This window comes from Nyctereutes procyonoides, unplaced genomic scaffold (genome assembly GCF_905146905.1).
Source record: "Nyctereutes procyonoides isolate TBG_1078 unplaced genomic scaffold, NYPRO_anot_genome, whole genome shotgun sequence".
NCBI classification, from domain to species: domain Eukaryota; kingdom Metazoa; phylum Chordata; class Mammalia; order Carnivora; family Canidae; genus Nyctereutes; species Nyctereutes procyonoides.
Window position 1 is genome coordinate 39870011 of NW_026575126.1, and position 20106 is coordinate 39890116.

The 20106-nt window shown below is 47.9% G+C and overlaps 1 protein-coding gene across 1 annotated transcript; it reads left to right on the forward strand.

The window, feature by feature from the left end:
• The first annotated feature begins 3885 nt into the window (after nt 1–3885).
• On the forward strand, nt 3886–19893 carry LOC129519837 (thyroid receptor-interacting protein 11-like). Its single transcript, XM_055340672.1, has 7 exons — nt 3886–3970; nt 4184–4305; nt 4735–4939; nt 5108–9237; nt 9313–9400; nt 13059–13110; nt 19776–19893. Exons 1-7 carry the CDS (start codon nt 3886–3888, stop codon nt 19891–19893), a joined length of 4800 nt encoding a protein of 1599 aa, XP_055196647.1.
• The last annotated feature ends 213 nt before the right edge of the window (nt 19894–20106 follow it).

Here is a 20106-nt window from a genome sequence, read left to right on the forward strand (position 1 = left end):
TTCTACAATGAATATAGGAATGCAGGTATCTTTGAAATACTGATTTCATTTTCTTTAGATATATACTCAGCAAGTGGGCTTGCTGGATCATACGGTAGCTCTGTTTTTAGTTTTCTGAAGAACCTCTATACTGTTTTCCATGACGACTATGTTTTCACTAAAGTGTACATGGGTTCCAATTTCTATTATCACCAACATCTGTTATCTCTTGTGTCTTTTACAGTAGCTATCCTAACAGGTGTGAGGTGGTATTTCATTACAGTTTTCATTTGTGTTTGCCTGATTATTACTGATACTGAACACGTATTCATATACCAGTTGGCCACGTGTATATCTTCTTTGAGAAAATGTCTAACTAGGTCTTTTGCCCATTTTTAAACCAGGTTAATTGTTTCTTACCAATGAGTTGTATGAATTCATTACATATTTTGAATATTAACCCTATATTTATAGTTTGCGAATATCTTCTCCCATTCTGTAGGTTGCTTTTTTCATTCGGATTCCTTCCTTGCTGTTGCAGAAGCATTTTAGTTTGATGTCGTCCTCCTACCTGTTTATTTTTGCTTTTGTTGACAGTGCCTTTGGGGTCATATACAAAAGAAATCATTGCCAAGACTGGTATCAAGGAACTTTCCCCCTACATTTTCTTCTAAGAGATTTGTGGCTCCAAGTATTACATTTCAGTCTTCAATTCATTTTAGGCTAGTTTTTTTAGAGTGGTGGGCCCCTGGGTGGCTCAGTGGTTGAGCATCTGCCTTTGGCTTGGGTCGTGACCCTGGGGTCCCGGGATCAAGTCCTGCATTGGGCTCCCCCGCAGGGAGCCTGCTTCTCCCTCTCCCTATGTCTCTGCCTCATTCTGTGTGTCTCCCATGAATAAATAAATAAACTCTTTAAAAAAAAGTTTTCTTTAGAGTGGAAAAGGTAAAGGTCCAGTTTGCATTCTTTTCTGAACACTATACATTAAGGGGACTATCCTTTCCCCATTATGTATTCTTGGTGCCTTCATCAAAGATTAGACGGCTATTTATATATGGATTTATTTCAGGGCTCTCTGGTTTGTCCCACTGATTTACATACTTTTGTATGCCAATACTGTACTATTTTGATCACGACAGCTCTGTGACATACCATGGGCCCTTGAACAACACAGGAGTAGATGTGTCAACCCTGGTGCAGTCAAAAATCAGCATATAAATTTTACCTTCCTGGAAACTTAACTATTAATAGTGCTATGGCTGACCAGAAGCCTCACTGACAACACAAACAGTCGATTAACATTTTTATGTGTTATGTGCATTATTTACTGTATTCTTATGGTAAGTTAGAGAAAGGAAAATGATATTAAGCAAATTAGAAGGAAGAGAAAATACCTTTACCATACTGGAGTAAAAAAAAAAAAAAATCTGTCTGTAAGGGACCCATGCTATTCAAACCCATGCTGTTTCTTCAAGGGTCAAGTAGTTTGAAATCAGGAAGTGTGATTGGTCTAGCCTTCTTCTTTGGTATGGCCAGCAAAGTAATAATAGATTTTACTTTATTTGTTTTTTAGATTTTTATTTCTTCATTCAAGAGAGACAGAGAAAGAGAGGCCGAGACATAGGCAGAGGGAGAAGCAGGCTCCCTGAAGGGGAGTCCCATAAGGGACTATATCTCAGGACCCAAAGATCATACCCTCAGCCAAAGGCCAATGCTCAACCACTGAGCCACCAAGGTACCCCTAGTTTTCATTTTAAAATGGTTTCGGGAAAAGATTCAAAAGAGGACTATATAATATGATACACAAGAATTATGTGAAATTCTGGTTCCATGCACACAAATAAAGTTTTATTGGAGCACAGCCAGGCAGGTTGGTTTATGTATCACCAATAGGTTGCTCTCATGCCAAAACAGCAGAGCTAAGTTGCTCCAACAGAGACCATACAGCTTGTGGAGCTCAAAAGGTTTACAGATTATCTGGCTATTTACCAACCAATGTGCCAACTTCGGGTCTACACTAGCAACTCTCACAGGGTGTGGTGCAAACCTCATGAGGACGCTTTTTGGAATCACTCTGACATAACATATAAATGAATGGACCTAGCTATGTTCCAATAAACCTAACGTACGGACACTGACAGGTGAATTCACATAACATTTTTTAAAAAATTTTTATTTACTTATGATAGTCACACAGAGAGATAGAGAGATAGAGATAGAGATAGAGATAGAGATAGAGAGAGAGAGAGAGAGAGAGAGAGAGAGGCAGAGACACAGGCAGAGGGAGAAACAGGCTCCATGCACTGGGAGCCTGACGTGGGACTCGATCCTGGGTCTCCAGGATCGCGCCCTGGGCCAAAGGCAGGCGCCAAACCGCTGCGCCACCCAGGGATCCCCAACTTTTTTTTTTAAGTGGGCTTCATGTCCAGCATGGGGCCCAACAGGGGGCTTGAGCTCAGGACCCTGAGATCAAGACCTGAGCTGAGATCAAGAGTCAGATGGACGCTATAGGGACTGAGCCGCCGCCCAGGTGCTCCACGAATTCACATAGTTTTCATATGTCACAAAATATCCTTCGTTTAAAAATTTTTTTCAACCATTTAAAAGCGCAAAAACCCGTGTCAGCCGACTGGGGCTGGAGCTGGCGTGCAGGCTGTAGTTTGCTAACGTTGATCTGGGTAAAAAGTAGGTGCAGTTTCCCACAAAGTTTCAATCCTTCACTTCTAAACTCTTTTTACTTTGAAGGGGGATTTCTTTTTCTGTTTTTAAAGATTTTATTTATTTATTCATGAGAGACACAGAAGAAGAGAGAGGCAGAGGGAGAAGCAGGCTCCATGCAGGGAGCCCGACGTGGGACTTTCCCAATTTTGTTCTTTGGAAGGCAGGGGACACTAGTTTTTCAAGACTTCACCAGATCGCTCCTTTCAATCCTTGCAGCCATTCTGAGCCCCTGAGAGCAGCGGCTCGCCCTTCCTCACTCAATCCATCTCTGCCCCGCGATGGCAAACAAACATATGGCCCGAAAGCCAACGCTAACTTCAAACACCTGTGTCTTTGGATTGCCCCAAGATCACAGTAGTGATGGCTCTGGTCGACCAATTCACATGAGAGATCATAGTTCTGTGGGTTTTTTACTTAAATAATCACTTCGATATATCACTTAAAAAGAATGGGGCATGGAGAGAAATTTTAATAAACCGCTTTGAAATTCTAGTTACCTGCAAACATCTAAGTGCATGCTTGATAAGTAATATAAACTACGACCAATCAGTTGAGGCATCTCATTCTACAGGGCAACAGCAACACGGTCACTGCCTGCAGGAGGTTTGGTTTTCTTACCTCTCTCCACCAACCACTAAGAAAGAGTGGAGTGTCGCTCACTCTATTAGCCATCCCTCTCTAAGCACTCAGGGTATGTAATTATTTTTTGCTTGTCTACCACCTCTTCTACAAATCTAGCCAGCGCTGCTGCCGCCCACGACCTCCTGCCTGGGCTATGGCCGCACACCCGCAGGTGGGGCACAGGCAGAGGCGCACATAGCGGCCGGTGAACCCCCAAAAGCCGGCGTGGGACAGACACGCTGTCTCTGCAGGGCTGGCCGGGACGGGACACCTGGGAGCCTCTGGAGGCTGGAAATGCCCAAGGTCTCCGGGAGGGCCGCCTCTCTGCGCTCGGGATCTGCTCTCCTCGGGGCATGGACGCGTGTCACTGTGTGCCTTTCACGTCAATTAATAAACTAATGTTGCGTGGAAACCAGAGTCCGCGGACTGTGTGCAGTGGGATACCACTAGGCGGGGAGAAGGAGAGGGCCAGGTGCACGTGGGCACACGCTCTGGGGCCCACCCGGGACAGCCAGCGCAGCGGGCAGCAGGGGAAGGGGCCCAGCCCTGGCGTGGGCAGTCGGGGGGATGCGCGGCGGGGACCGTGACCAGGGCCGGGGGCCGCAGACGGCCTTCAGAAGGCCCGAGGCCTTGCCTCGGCCTGGCCTGCCTGGCCCGCTGTAGCGGAACTCGAGGCGGGCGTTGCCTAGAAACGCATCATTGTCTTTGGGTTCTTAGCCTTGCACCGGGAGCAGTTCTGGGACACTTGGCGGGGTAGTCCGACTGGGCTGGACGCTTTTTGTGAAGTGGACCAGACCAGTTCTTCGACCCGCACAAATGCTTTCCTGGACCCGTGGCCTGGGCTCTGACCTAGGCCGTCTCCTAGGGCAAGCGGATGGCAGTACGACTTCCCTCGCTGGCCACATCTTCAATGTCACCAGAGATGTGCTGATGAAGGGAAGGGAAAAGGTGGATGAGGTACCTGACTCTGGGAGAAAGGAGGATGAGGTGAGTCGGGTGACCTTAACATCAGAGAATGAGAGACTTAAAACTCTGTGTAGTGATCTAGAAGAGAAGTATGAAGCTTCAGAGCTTCAACTAAAGCAGCAAAGTGCTAGCTACCGACATCAGCTCCAACAGAAGCAGGTAGAAATAGCACTGCTTAGAGAAAAACAACAAGTGACTGAGGAGCAATTGCTGAAGCTTCAGTCGGCCGCTCCGTGGGTAAATTCTGGAGCTGGTGGCCAACTGTCAGCCATGGAATCTCCTTCCTCCAGTTACGATTTCGGTCATCACGCTTCACCTTTCCACGGTGATGCCACGGACGTTGCTGACGTGATTTGGTCACAGCAAGAAATAAACAGACTGTCAGATGAAGTCTTAAGACTTGAGGCCGAAGTCAGTCATTGGAAACGTCTTTCCCAGGCTTCCTTGCAGGGAACAAATAGCCTAGAGCCACACAAAATCTGCAAACTGCAGAATACCATCAAGGAACTGGAGCAGAAGCGAAGCAAGGAAATTGAGGATCACCAACTTGAAATGGCAGCACTGCAGAATGTCCACCAGCAGAAGCTCGCAGACGTAATTCGCAGGTGCCGCGAAAAATTAAACGGCCATGAGAAAAAGGTTGAAGAACTGCAAAGTCTGTTACGGAAGGACACCTGTGGAATCAGAGTAGCCGGTGACCCTCCAATTGAGGATCTGCAGAAAACCATTCAAGTTCTACAAACTGAGAAAGCAGTGTCTACCAGGAAAATGGAAGAACTTGAAGAAAGAATACAATCCCTAAGTGACCAACTATCTTCTGCAGAAAGTGAAAGAGATGTTTTGAGGAGAGGACAGGACCAGACACACGAAGAAAAGAAAGACAAGATCGAGGAGTGTGAACTGCAGCCTTCTGTTTCGAAGAGAAGTGATGCAGGAGTCACGCAGGAGAGCGCTCTTTCAAAAAGTACACCAGTGGAAGAAGTGTTCGGACTGCAGGAAGCACTGTCCGATGCTGAAAAGGAAACAATGAGACTGTGTAGCGCAAACCAGGACAATGATCTCGCGGAAGACAATCTGAAACTTCCAGAGCGAGTCCACATTGTGGGGCAAGAGAATTCATCGTTAAGCCAAGGAAAGGAAGAACTTCAACCGCCGCTTTCTAAAGTGAACAAGGAGCAAGAAGCCACTGAACGCACAGCTCCAGGAGACAGCACCTCGCATTCAGAAGTAAACCCGTCAAGATGTGACCCGGAGGCCAACGAACAAAACTTCAATCAGAGGACAACTGAGGAGGAATCCCTGGTAGCAGCGTCAGGGGAACCGTATAGACAGAATGGGACCACACTGCCCAGGGCTTCGATGGAAGGCCAGCTACCGCAACAAGAAAATGAAGGCAGTGGCATCACCATTAAACTAAGACAAGAGGTCAATGAGGAAGAAAAGAGAGCTTGTCAACTTGAGGATGAGACGAACGCGACTACAGAGTTAGATGTGCAGAAACAAAGGTCAATTCACAGTGGATTGGCTGCTAATGATTTGCATCGGCCAGATCAGTCAGAAATATGTCACTTCAACATCCAGGGGAGCTTTGAACCTCAGGAACATAGCAAACAAAACGAGAAGGCCCTCTGTAGTGCCACAGAGGAGCTAATGGAGTCTCTCAAGCAAGAGTCTCCCAGTCATTCGGAAGATGACTTAGATAAAGAAAGGGAAACTGAGCTTAGAAGGCTGGAACAAAAGGTTTCCGAAATGGAGCGGCTGAATGACAATTTAAACAAACACAGCACGGATCTCAGAGAGGAGAACCAGAAGTTGGTTTTGGCGCTCAAAGATACAAGACATCAGCAATCTATTCTCCGTAGCAATGAGGATTCTCTGGGAAAAAACACCGCTCTGAGGGCTTTAAAAATAGATAAAGGACACTTAATAGCCACATTGTGTCAGGCTGAAAAGAAGCTTTTGGAAGCAACAAACAAGTACGATCAGACCATCAAAGAGTTGTCAAGCACACATAACCCGGATCATTCGGCCTCACCTCTGGAGCATGCCCACTTCATTCAAGTGAGTCAAGAGAAGGACGTCGAAATATTACACCTCAACAAGAGTCTCGAGCAAATGGATGCCGACCATCAAGAAACCCAGGAAATTCTGGCCTATGTTTTGGAGGTACAGAAGCAATTGACACAAGTAGTGAAGGAGAAAGATATTTGTATTGACAGTCTTAAGGGAAGTCCAGAGCTTCCAGAGGACCTGGAAAAGTATACCCAAGCCTTAAAAAGAAATGAAATTTTACAGCAAACCGTGGAGGAAAAAGACACATCCCTCACATGCATGATCAAAGAAAATACTCACCTGAAAGAAGAACTAGAGCGACTAAAACGTCAGAGTCAGGCTTTACCTAAACTCCTAGATGATATCGTGGAACTAGAGTGTGAGGTGTTGCAGCTGAATGAATTAAGAGTTGACCTCGAAGACGAAATAAAACAACAACAGAAGATCATTAACGATCAACAGCAGGGTAAGATACGGCTGCTTCATTCCTTAGAAGAGCAGACACGGGAAGTGGACGATCTTAAAGGCCAGCAGGAGCAGATGACCAGTGAGCATGCCCGGCTCCTTTCCACCAAAGACGAGGAGATTCAGAATTTGCAAGACACAGTAGAACGCATTAAAGCCCAGTTGGCCGACCCAGGCCAGCACGCTGCAACACAACCTTCTGACGTTGTCCAAGTCACAACAAGGCAGCATCTTAGTATAGAAAACCAAAGTGAAAAGCACGATTTCTTCAAAGCCGAAACGGAAAGATTAGCACAAGGAGTAAAAGACCAAGAACTGGAAGTGAAGCTTCTAGCTGAAAAGAACATCCGGCTGACTGAACAGATTGATCCGCCGTCCCAAGATGAGATCGGGAAACTAACTCAGATTATCGAGCAAAAAGATGCAGAGATTCAGGGTCTTCGGAGCAGAATATCTGCGGCTTCTCACGGCCAGCACGTAGAACAGCTTCAGCAGCAGTTGCAAGAGTCTGCTTTGCAAAGCCAACGAGTACTGGCTGTCTTAGAGGACAAAACGAGAGAGAATAGCAATCTGAAGAGAGAGTATCACAAAGTGATAGATATAATTGCGTCTAGAGAAACAGACCTCAGGAAAATGCAAGAGGAAAATAAAAAGCTGGCCACTCGAACTGAAAATCGCGATCAGGATGTGTTTAGAGAAACGATTCAGCATTTATCCCACATTATTCGAGAGAGAGACCTCGAAGTCGACGCCTTAAAACAGAAGTGTCAGACTTTATTGACAATTCTGCAAACATCCAGCACTGCTAATGAGGTTCGAGGTGTTCCCATGGATCGGTTCAAGGAGCTTCTCGAGGAACGAGACACATTCAGGCAGCGAGTGAAGATAATGGAAGAGTGGAGGCAGCAGGTGACGGCCACAGTACAAAATATGAAGCGTGAGTCACCCCGGCTTCAGGAGCTTCTTCGACAACAGCAGGTGCGGGCTTTAACCAACATCAACGGGGACTCTGAGCTAGAGACGACCTATACGGACGTGATCAGAGATTACAGAGGGAATGAGAACAAGCTAAGGAATCTGGAGAAGGAACTGGCACAAATTCAGCTCAGCATCGGGGAGCTTTGCAACGCCCAGGATCACCTCCTGGGGAAGCCTGACGTGAGTTGCCTCCAGCCCTCCACCGAGTCCTCAGAGTCGGAGGAACCTCTGAAGGCCTTTAAATCGGACTCAGCGACGGAGTCTCCTCCGTGGCTCCAAGAGGAGGTGGAAGAGCTGAGAAAGTCAGTGCAAGACCGAGAGACCACGATTCGAACCCTGCAGGAAGATAACCAGAGATTGATGGATTGCGCTGCTGCCACGTCAGAACTCGAACGCAAAGCACACGAACGCGCTGATTCCGAAATCCAGCAGCTAAGGGAGAAGGAGGAGGTTCTACAGAACTTAATCCAGGCTAAAGAGCTCCTGATCCAGGCGAAAAGCGAGGAGTTGCATTCCTTAATGGAGGACTTCACTGGCCAAGTGAGTGAAAATGAGCTTTTGAGGCAGGCGGTGAGAAACCTGAAGGAGAGGATAGCCGATCTTGAGATGGACGTGTGTCAACTGAAAGAGGAAAAGGAAAAAACAGCGGAGTCATCTAGGGAAAAGGAAGCAGAAAGGCAGGCATTGCAAGAGACCAATATGAGGCTTTCGAGGATGTGGCAAGAGGAGGAATCCCGCCACGCTGCGATCAAAGAGAAGGCACTTGCTTTGGAGCAACTACTGAAAGAGCGAGAAGAGGGCGAGGCCGGGGAACCGAATCAGCTTATAGATGCAGTTACGTCGGCACAGGAAAAGGCGGTCGTGTTTCAGCAGGAGAGGGACGGAGTCCTGTTGGCGCTGAAACGCAAACAGATGGAAAACGGTGCCCTCCAGGATGAGCTTCAGCAGCTGCGTGACAAGGAATTACACCTAAACCAGGAGCTGGAGAGAACGCGTCGCCGCGCTGTAGAATCGGAGGACACTCGTCAGCGTGAGTCTCTGCTGGCAGAAGACAAAGTGGCTAAGCTACGGAAAGAAGTCGCGGCGTTGGAGGAAAAGCTGGTGGTGTCCTGCAATGCCACGGCAAGTGCAACCCACCAGGCCAGAATGCAGGTGGAGTCCCTGCGGGAGCAGCTGCACGTTATCACCCGACAGAAAGAGGAAACCGCGGCGCAGCTTTCTGCCTCGCAGGAACAAGGAAAGCAGTATGCTCAAACACTAGCCAGTCTCAAGTCGGAGGTGGCCGAGTGGATGGACAAGACAGATACTCTAGAAGGAAAACTGAAGTCCTTACAGGCACGACTAACTAAAACAAACACCGTCTTGGACCTGAAGGAAGACGAACTGGAGGAACTCCGAAAACGAAACGAGGTCCAGCAGGAAGTACTGGATGATACGCAGAAGAAACTGATGAACCTCGTAAGTAGCTCTGAAGGAATGGTGGACAAAACCCTAGTAAGGAGACTCTTACTGGGATGTTTTCGGGCACCTCAGAGGGATCGCCGCGAAGCACTGCAGTTGATGAGCGGCACCCTAGGGATCAAGGAGGAAGACGTGCGGCAGCTTTGCAGTGAAGAGCAAGGTGGGGTTATCAGATGCATGACCGGGGGGCTTGGATCCAAAAGTACCCCCAAGCCCCCCGTGAGGCCAGATCCCCAACCGACGCCCAAGAGCTCCTTTGCGGGGCTTTTTGTCAACTTTCTAGAAGGGGAATCCGATTTAGCTCTTCCGCCACGCAGTCCCTCTGCTCCTGACAAGAAGCCTCCAGATTCGGTAGGAAAAGGAAAAGGCACTAAGAAAAAAGGCCCACCACGGCAGACAATCACCCTGGGATCCACACCCCCAAAGAAAGCTGCGAAGCCCCGCGCCACAGCTGTCTCTCTTACTGACCCACGTGGACCGGAAACTGATGGATCACAGCATCTTCTCCTGAATGCTGTCACTAATGCTTTACCCACATACACACCCTTGATACTCTCACCTGCCAGCAAGGTTGGGATTGCGGCCAGAGGCCTCTCAAACCAATAGAGGAGTCTCAGGCCCGAGACCAGACAGCGCGTCGAAGAACACACGTCACTGTGTGTGTACCTTATCCCAAGAGAGCCTTTTGCAAAACGTACCATACAGTTGCAGTTTTTGCTTTCAGCTTAATAAACATATTCTTATATTACTTCTTTTAAAGTGTCTTTTACTGAATGCAGACATATGTATTTGCCAACTTCAAAGAGGGCTTACTTCTCATGAGAGAGGACATGGGTGGGGGTTTCGGTTAGGAGGCTGTGGTCAACGGATACTTCCAATAGTGTTGGTAATGTTTTCTCTCTCTCTCTCTCTCTCTCTCTCTCTCTCTCTCTCTCTTTTAACAAGGAGCACGTACCTACGGATACCTCGGGGAATGAAAACATCGACTTGTTTTTATTTTTTTTAAGGTCTTATTTTTTGATTCATGAGAGAGGCAGAGACACCCGCAGAGGGAGAAGCAGGCTCCCTGCGGGGGAGCCTGATGCGGGACTCCATCCCAGGACCTTGGGATCAGGACCTGAGCCAAAGGCAGGTGCTCAACCACTGAGCCACCCAGGGGCCTCTCAACTGGTTTTAATGTTCCCAAATTGTCAAACACACGAGCGCGTACTCCTTGTATGAGAGAGGAGGTGCATGGCATGCTCAAAAGTACAAGATGAATAAATTTAAAAAAAAAAATTCAAGTTCCCATTTCCCAGCTAGGTCCCATTTCTTTTTCCCTTCACTTCTAATTATTTTTCCCCAGGGCTTTTTCTGTTGCCTGGGAAATCCGTCTCTGAGTAACCTGACTTCTCTCGGGCCTATTAGAGATATATGTCTATGTGGGAGTATGCCATTCTCTGACTTGCTGTTTTGTAACTTTAATCTGCTTTAGAGACCTTTCCAAATGTGAACCCATTCCTACTTAGTCTTTAAAAAGAAACTCAGCAGTTTATGAATGTACCCTGAATTTTTGAAGTAGCTCCCCTTGATCAGCATTTAGGTGGGTGTTCACGCAGATGTTCATGGTCATCTCCCTTGTTCATTTCCCCAGAAGCCATTCCAAATCTTCATTTGCCGCTCAGGGCTAATTGTTCCATTGTACCCTGGAAACGATCCATTCAGACTTCTTTAAAGATCTCATTCCACTAATTTTCCATTCTACTTTTTCTTCAGCCCTCCAAGTATCTTCCTTGTTTCCCTTCCTTCCTGTTCCCACTGCCCTAGTTCACCTACTGCTACCTCTTACTTGGACTCATGCAAGCGACCCCCCAGTGAACTTGCTGGTTCCACTCTTGGCCTCCCTTGAATCTGTTCCCCACCTTGCTGGCAGGGTGAACTAAGGTGAAAATCGGATGTTACTTCCCTGCTGGGCTTATTTTAGGGGGAGTTTAAACTGTAACAGACCATCCAAGCCCGCGCCTTTGGGACCTTCCCAGCAGCCCATTATTCACATAAAGGCTATCCCTCCAGCCACCTGTGAACTCGTGCAAGCTCCCAACAGATTATTAACCCAAAACACTTCAAGTCCAGGAGCCTCATCATCAAGGGGAATGCCTTGAAAAAGCTGCAGACCAGAAGGATTTCCTTTTCCTCCTCTTCACCCATTGGTGAAGACAGCTATTTCCACCCTAAGGTTCACAGGATTCCCGGATGGTGAACACATGAGCTCTCGACAGTAATTTATTAACCACACATACTCACGACCCAGGGGAGAGTGACACACACCCCATGCAGGGCCACGGGACGGTTGCATCTGGGAACAGAATGAACAAGGGCTGTGGGGGGCAGACGAGAGTGAAGGTGAGCCCTAGATCCTGCAGGAAGCTATGACTGGCTTGCTGGATCATTCCTCAGGCTGCCAGGGGACCGGAGCTTACTATTTATGGATAAACTGTACCTGGTCCCTGCGATAAGGAGTGCTGTTTGGCCAGGGGACCTTATCTGTGGGAGCAGACGGGGAAGGGAACTTGGAATCAGACCCTCGGATTTTACCCGAAACCAAGGCAACACTTAATATTGAATCTTCATCCCCGTCTTTATATCCCAATGGAATCTGACGTCTGGGCATCTCTTCTAACCTGGGACTGAGACTTTTAAGGAGTAGGACAGGTGCTTCCTTAGGAGGTGAGGTGAAGTTGGCCCTTGACCAGGAGGTAGTCATAAACAAAATATATGAGGTCCCACGGATGCTCACTCAGCTGATCCCAAGGGAATCCTGGGCAGCCAATGGGTTTAAGGAAGGGCTGACATCCTTCAGCACCTGCAACCTGGCAACAGACGGTTCACTGAAGAAGCCACTCTGGCTTGCAGGTGGGATATGCAGACTTTGGGTTCATCCTGTGGCAAGAAGACCTTGGTAACTCTCTTAAGCGTGTGGAGGTAGCAAGACGGCAAGAATAGCAGATGTCTGCATCTCAAGGCTCAGAGGCTGTGAGATACTCCATTTCCAGAAGAGCCCAGCACGTGGCCAACAATCGCTGCTTTAATGGTACATAGCACAGGACCAAGGACGGATATTTCTTGCATTTGGAGCCCACAGACAACGTACGGATACAATGGGTGGTCCATGGACTCTGGGAAGTGGGAGAGGAGGTTGCTAAAGGCTTTCCACTCAGGGCACCAAAAGATGATTTTCACTTAAACAGATTCTAGAGCCTTTTGTTGAGGGGAGCCCCACTCAACGTGGTCTCATTCACAAGTAACAAAAAAATGGGCTTAAGTAAAATTTGTAAACAAGAAATATGTCACCCTCCAGGACTCCAGAAATTCTCAAAGAGGTTGGATTGTATGCCTTTTTTTTTTTTTGGAAGATTTTGTTTATTTATTTTTTTAAGATTTATTTATCCATCTATTTATTTATTTATTTATTTATTTATTTATTTATTTATTTATTTATTTATTTATTTATTTATTTATTTATGGTAGACAGTGAGAGCGAGAGCGAGAGGCAGAGACACAGGAGGAGGGAGAAGCAGGCTCCATCCTGGGAACACTACGCGGGACTCGATCCCGGGACTCCAGGATCCCGCCCTGGGCCAAAGGCAGGCGCTAGACTGCCGAGCCACCAAGAGATCCCCAAGATTTTATTTATTTAGTAGAGTGTGAGAGTGAGAGCACAAGGCGGGTTGGGTAGGGGCAGGAGGAGAGGGAGAAGCAGCTCTCTGAAGACCGTGCAACCTCCGGTCCCCCTAACCGAACATCCAGTGCTCCTGACTCCACTGGCCTTCCCCCATTAGCATCCTCGTCAGCCGGCATGAGATGGCAAGATGGGTCCCAGCAGCTCCAAGAGTACGTCCGCCCAATCTGGCAAAAAGGAGAGCTCCTCTGGTCTAGTCACTCCCTTCCATTGGACTCCTGGAATTCATTTTGATTGGACAAACCCAGCAGCACTATCCCAGTTCTCAAGCGTAGTGAGGGTGGCTTTGTGTGTGACTGGCCAGGCCTTGGTATGTTTCCATCCTGTTTCAGGCATGGCCTCACCTGATCCACACGGATTGAAAGGAGGGTTTAGTTCTCCGTGATAAACACAGGCTGTTGCAGAATTAAAAACGGCGAATAGACAGAAGAACAAATGTCTCCTTCAGCCTCTTGGGGGAGACGCTTCATGGTCGGCAATGCCTGCTTTTTGCTCCCAATGGTAATGTTCACAAGGATTTCAAGTTTCAGTTTCTCTTTTCTGGACTTTGTCAGAGGATGCAGATTAGTTGGCGGCGAACTTTCTCGGACGTTGTCTCATGGCGTTCTTTATGACCGCCCCGGTATAGTCTCATGTTTGAAGGCCTCACGCGGCCTGAGAGAGCCAAGCTTCCAGTACCAAACTCCACTCCAGTGTCATTAAGTTCTAGCCCTTCACCAGCAACTTAAATGAGTTGGTCCTGCCTGCACGGGGCCTTTGGGGTGGCCCTCAGGGAAACACTGACCAAAGTCCTCTGAATCACAAGCTGTTTCTGAATCAAGGGCTCAGCAAGGAGCGGAGGTGATAAAGCGACAGATGCTTCTAAAGCGACAGAAGCATATCAACATCTGCCTCCACCTTCTTCCAAGTACTCTCAACCTCACCATCCACACAACTAGGGGTTGACTTCAACTAGTCTATTCTGGAGAAAGTTCCATGTGCACTTGAGAAGAATGTGTATTCAGTTGCGTTTGGATGTACAGTTCTATAAATATCTGTGAAATCCATCTGGTCCGGTGTATCATTTAAAGCTCTTGTTTCTTTGGAGATGTTGTGCTTAGAAGATCTGTCATTTGCAGAAAGTGCCGTGTTGAAGTCTCCCAGTATAAGTGTATGATTACCTAAGTGTGTCTTTACTTTGGCTATTAATTGATTCATATACCTGGCAGCTCCCACGCTAGGGGCATAGATAGTCGTGAGTGTTAGGTCCTCTTGTTGGATAGATCCTTCAAGTATGATACAGTGTCCCTCTTCATCTCCTACTACAGTCTTTGGGATAAAATTTCACTTATCTGATAGGAGGATTGCCACCCCTGCTTTCTTCTGAGGACCACTGGAATGGTAAATGGTTCTCCAACCTTTCATTTTCATGCTTAGGGGTCCTTAGGTCTGAAATGAGTCTCTTGGAGACAGCAGATAGATGGGTCTTCCTTTTTTATCCAGTCTGAAACCCTGAGTCTCTTGATGGGGTCATGAAGCCCATTCACGTTCAGAGTGCCTATTAAAAGATAGGAATTTCGTGTCATCATAATGCCTATCCAGTCCCTCTTTTTCTGGATTTCTTTGGGCGTCCTCTTTCTTTTACTCGGTCCCCTTTAATATTTCTTGCGGAGCTGGTCTGGTGGTCACATATTCTTTCAGTTTCTGCCTATCTTGGAAGCTCTTTATCTCTCCTCCTATTCTGAACGAGACCCTTGCTGGACAAAATATTCTTGGCTGCATGTTCTTCTCATTTAGGACCCAGAATACATCCTGCCAGCCCTTTCTGGCCTGCCAGGTCTCTGGGGAGAGGTCTGCTGTTAATCTAATGTTTCTCCCCATGTAAGTTAGGGATCTCTTGTCTCTTGCTGCTTTCAGGATTTTCTCTTTATCTTTGGAATTTGAAAGTTTCACTATTAAATGTCAAGGTGAACGGTTCTTATTGATTTTAGGTGGGGACCTCTCTGTCTCCCGGATCTGAATGCCTGCCTGTTTCCCTCCCCAGATTAGAGAAGTTCTCAGCTATGATTTGTTCAAATATGCTTTCTGGTCCTCTGTCCCTCTCGGCGCCCTCTGGAACCCCAACTAAATGTAGATTTTTCCCTCTGAGGCTGTCATCTATTCCCTTTAACCTTTCCTCATGGTCTTTTCATTATTTTTCTCTTTTTTCCTCAGCTTCCTTCCTTGCCATCAACTTGTCCTCTAAGTCACTCGCTCGTTCTGGGATTGAGCCCCACATCAGGCTCCCTGCTCAGTGGATGGGTGGGGTATCTTCTTCTCCCTCTGCCTATGCCCCTCCCCTTGCTTGTATTTTTTCTCTCTCTCTCTCTCAAATAAATAAATAAAACCTTTTAAAATAAACACATAATTTTTTTTTAGCGTAAGACTTGGGATTTTCTTTAAATCACTAATTCACGGCTGCCTGGGTGGCTCAGCGGTTGAGCATCTACCTTGGGCTCAGGTCAGGATCCTAGGGCCCTGGGATCAAATCCCACATCGGGCTCCCCACAGGGAGTCTGCTTCTCCCCCTGCATAGGTCTCTGCTTCTCTCTCTGTCTGTCATGAATAAATAAATAAAATCTTTTTTAAAAATCACTAACTTAAAAAGAGGTAAAGGAGTATAGGTGAGAAACCTTGGCCTTGGGCTTGAGGCCAGGGTTCAAATGTCAGCTCCACCTCTTCCTCGACAGGTACCTGGAGAGAAATTAGCTTAACTGCTTTGAGCCTCGGTTTCCCCACCAGAATTCTTGAGTCTGCTCTGAGGACCAAATGAGATGATCCAAGTGAAGTATTTCACATGGTGCTACAAAAGATCCTCGGAGAGATCTCATCATCTACAACTGTGCAAACTCCTTAAAACCTGGACTCAGGATGGACCCTATAATATCTCATTTGGAGTAAGCGACTACCTTCAGCCTTCCACTCATTCACTCAAAGAATGTTTACTATGCATGTGCTCTGGGTCGGGCATCCTTCTATGCCTTGGAGATAAAGAAGTAGACAAAATATACATTAAAAACCCAGGTGATGAAACTACTGTAGGTCATATCTTTCAAGTGTTCAGGGAATGCCGTTAACGAACAGAACAGTCACAAGGCAGGGTGTATTTCATTGTGAAGACTGCTCGACAGGCTAGAATGAGCATCCCAAGGCCAGCAAGAAAGTGGGCGGGGAGGAGGGTCAAAAGGAAGAGTCCCCTAAGATGAGGTCTCTGGAATTCAGACTGGCCCCTACTGAATGCCACCTCTGAATCTACCCGGCTCTGCCCTCTGCTCCAAGCCAGAGGACGTGATGGCTTGCCTGATGCCATGCAGCTTTCTCGTGACTATCATTGGAAAGTTGACTTCAAAATATTTACTTGGGAGAAGATCCTCATCCTGAGGAAAAATACACAGTAAGTTCTCTAGGTATGTATTCACTCATACAACTTACGGATCATCTTCATGTATGAGTACTAGGCCTCAAACGGCAACGGGGTAGATTTCAAGGTTTTAAATCAGGAACAATACGGTCAGGAGTGTATTTTTCAGGTGACTTTGGAGAGCAGGGTTGGGGGTAAAGGGCAGTCCCTCTGGAGCCGGAGAATGGGGTTCGGATCCCAGCTCCACCACGTGTCTGCTGTGAACTCCTGGAAGTCACTAAACTCCCTGGGCCAAGCTTTCTCAGGTGTACAGTAGACAAAATGACCGCACCTCACGGGGCTGTGAGGATTAATGAGGAAATAAAAGCACGAGTGACACTCACAATGGCCTGCCTTGGTAAGAGCCATGGGCGGGCTTTCATAAGTGTGAAAGCCACACACACAGACACATAGACATGCATACACACAGAAACACACATATTCAGAGACACACAAACACACACACACTGAGACAAACACACAAACATACAGACACACAAGGACCCGCACACAGACACAAGAGACACACACAGAGACACAGACACATAGACACAGAGAGAGACACAATTACTCATATGCAGACATACACACACGTACACACACACACACACACACACACACACACACACACACACAGCCCTGCTCCCCCTTCTGCATACCCAGCCTGGTCACCCCCCGGCCATCCGAGCACATACTCTCCATCTGTTGTGTCCAATCACTCACTCAGCACTGATGACTATTCTTGAACGCATTCTCTCCTCAGCTCACCAACTGCACAGACTGGCCTTTCTGGCCTTTTCAAATGGCACACCGAGTACTGCCTGCAGTAGCTCCTCACACCCCTTAGGCCTGGCAAGAAACAAGGCTCCCTACAACCCGGTGACTTGTTCGGCATCCCCCCCCATGTTTCCTTTCAACACCCCCATGTCCACCTGTACTTATATTCCAGGAACACAGAACCACTGATTTAAAGGGGGAAAAAAAAAGACAAAGAGAGACAGTTGCTGGTGTCCAGAATCCGCTGGTGGCTTCGCAGGTGCTGGCTGGCTAAAGGATAAGCAGGGGTCAGGAGGACACAATCGTTTCTGACTTGAGCAACTACACAGGGAAGAGCCCCCCACACATAGATAGTATCAAGTTATGGGAAGCAGGGATAGGTAGGGCAGTGGGGGGTGGGGGCGCCCCCCCCCCACAGCATGAAGGGGGCAGGAGGCATGAGCAAGCATTTCTTTGTGGGAGGGGACCCTGAAGGCAAGTGTCAGAACTGTGAGATTCAGTTAGCCCCAACCCAGGTGGCAAATCTCAGGGGATCTAGTGTGGGGGAAAGGAGGGGAGGGAGACGGGGGGGACAGGATAACAGACAAAAAGACCGTTTCCTGACACATCCTGAGGAGATAAGCTCACCCACCTCAACCATTCATGCTCAGAATCCCCACACATGCTCGCCTGTCTGCAGAGCACGAGGACGGACGAGCTATCTGAAGGGATCTGGAGGAAATGCTGAGGGCATACGAGGACATAACTTTTGCAAGGAAACTCGACAGCACCCTTCAAGAACTGTACTCACACGATATGAAAGGTTAAGGACGGTCTAAAATCTCCAAAGACAATGAGAACAATTAAAAGCAAATCAGGGACAGTATATGATCCTACATCTCCTATAGGACTTCTTACTTTATCATACAGAGCTTTCCCCCTTGGGCCACCTGGGTAGCTCAGTCAACTGAGAGGCTGACTCTTGATTCTGGTTCAGATCATGATCTCAGGGTCCTGGCATCGAGTCTCAAGATGGGCTCCATGCTCAGGGAGGAGTCTGCTTCAGGATTCTATCTCCCCCTCTGCCCCTCCCCCTGGCTCACTCTCTCTCAAATAACTTTTAAAATCTTAAAACAAAAAAAAGAAAGAAATGATACACAAAGGGCTTTCCAATGCATCAGCCACTTGACCCTCATTAGAATTCTGAGTAAGGGGTCACCGTGGAGGGAAAGCTTCCAGAAGGCACACCTGGAGCTTCTAAGGAACAGATACCTTCTTTCTCGGCCTTGGCAAAGAAGCAAAATGGCTGTGGCATGTGACACTTCGGATTTTATTCTCGGATTCCCTAAAGCCTTCTGACACTCCACTTGCCAGGAACTCATGTGTCATACGAGACATATAAGACGGGGCCTCACTACTGGAGGGCGGCCAGGGGCAGCGGTGAGAAAGGGCATCACTGAGACTGAAAGGTTGGCCACGGCACGGGCTGCCCGACTCGAGACCCATCCCCGCCTACTTGATCCTTCAGTTGTGTGGAAACAGAACTCAGGAGACACCAAGAAGCCGAGGTCCCTCAAAGGGGTTCAGTCCGCCTTTATTCTGCCTGTGGCAGTGCCAGCTTTCCTGGGTCCTAATAGGGTCCACTGCCTTAAGGTGGGACACTTCAACTGCCCCAACAGTCTAGGGCCCCTGAGATCTTATAGGACGAGCTCCCACGACTGTGGCAGCAAAAAGCCTGTGACCCGCAGCCTAGCCCCTGCTGGTGCCGCCAGGGGACCATCCGAGGTGGAAGGTGCATGAGACAACAAGACTGGCAGATGCGATTTTCCCCACTCTGTTACAGAAGTACATGTATCTCAACACAGGGCTCAGCAAACTTGCTGTAAAGGGCCAGAAAGTATTTCAGCCTTTGCCGGCCAGACGGCTTCCGTCTGACCTACTCAACCCGGCTGTCATGGTAGTAAAGCAGCGATAGGGAAGATGCAGGTCAATGGCAGCCAGCGGCCGTCTTCCAATAAAGCTTTACTTACAAAAATAGGTTGTAAGCTAAAATATGGCCTACTGAGCTTGGGCTCCAAAGAGCAAACAGGATGTTTTTTTCCCCCAAGAAACCTAGATTTGGGGCACCTGGGTGGCTCAGTGGTTGAGCATCAGGCTTTGGCTCAGGGCATGATCCCGGGCTCCTGGGATCGAGTCCTGCATCAGGTTCCTGCAGGGACCCTGCTTCTCCCTCTGCCTGTCTCTCTCCCTCTCCCTGTGTCTCTCATGAATAAATAAATACAATTTCAAAAACAAAAAACCCACAAACTTTGACTTGTTAAAAATTCTTTGGACCAATATACTTATCAAACAAAACAAAACCTCCACAAAATCTTCCAGACCCTCCCTGTGTTATTCACCTCCCTCACTCCTGACAGAGAACCTTTTTCTTGGAAGGGGTACCTAGTCTCGGCATACCTTGCTTAGAAATAATACTCTCAGATTTATTAATTACTAACCCACCTACATGACAGAGGGGGAGAAACCAAATCACGAGATCAGGTCAAAAGGGTGTCAGGCCCGAAGGAGGCGTTTCTCCAGTGGCTTCTGTTACCACGGTCCACATTCTGCCACTGTGCTTTGTCCCCGTTCCTTCCCCCACAGGATGGTCTCTGAGGTACAAAGGCACCACTGCCCCACGAACGGCAAAGACGCCCCACCGAACAACCACAGGGCTCCGTGCAGAGAACAGGAGCCGAGCCTGGACGTGGCGGAGCTATAGTCCACAGTTTGTTCCAGGCATCAACGCCACTGGCCGCCCAATCTGGGGAAGACACAGGCTCCTGCAGCACCCCCTTTCCCGATCTCTAACCCTTCCACCCCAGAGCTCTCACGTTAATTCATGAGGTCGCGTACGTGCAAGCACTTCATAAACGTTAGCTATCTTATCCTGAATGAATAGTGCAGAGGCAAACAATGAATACTCCGGCTGTGC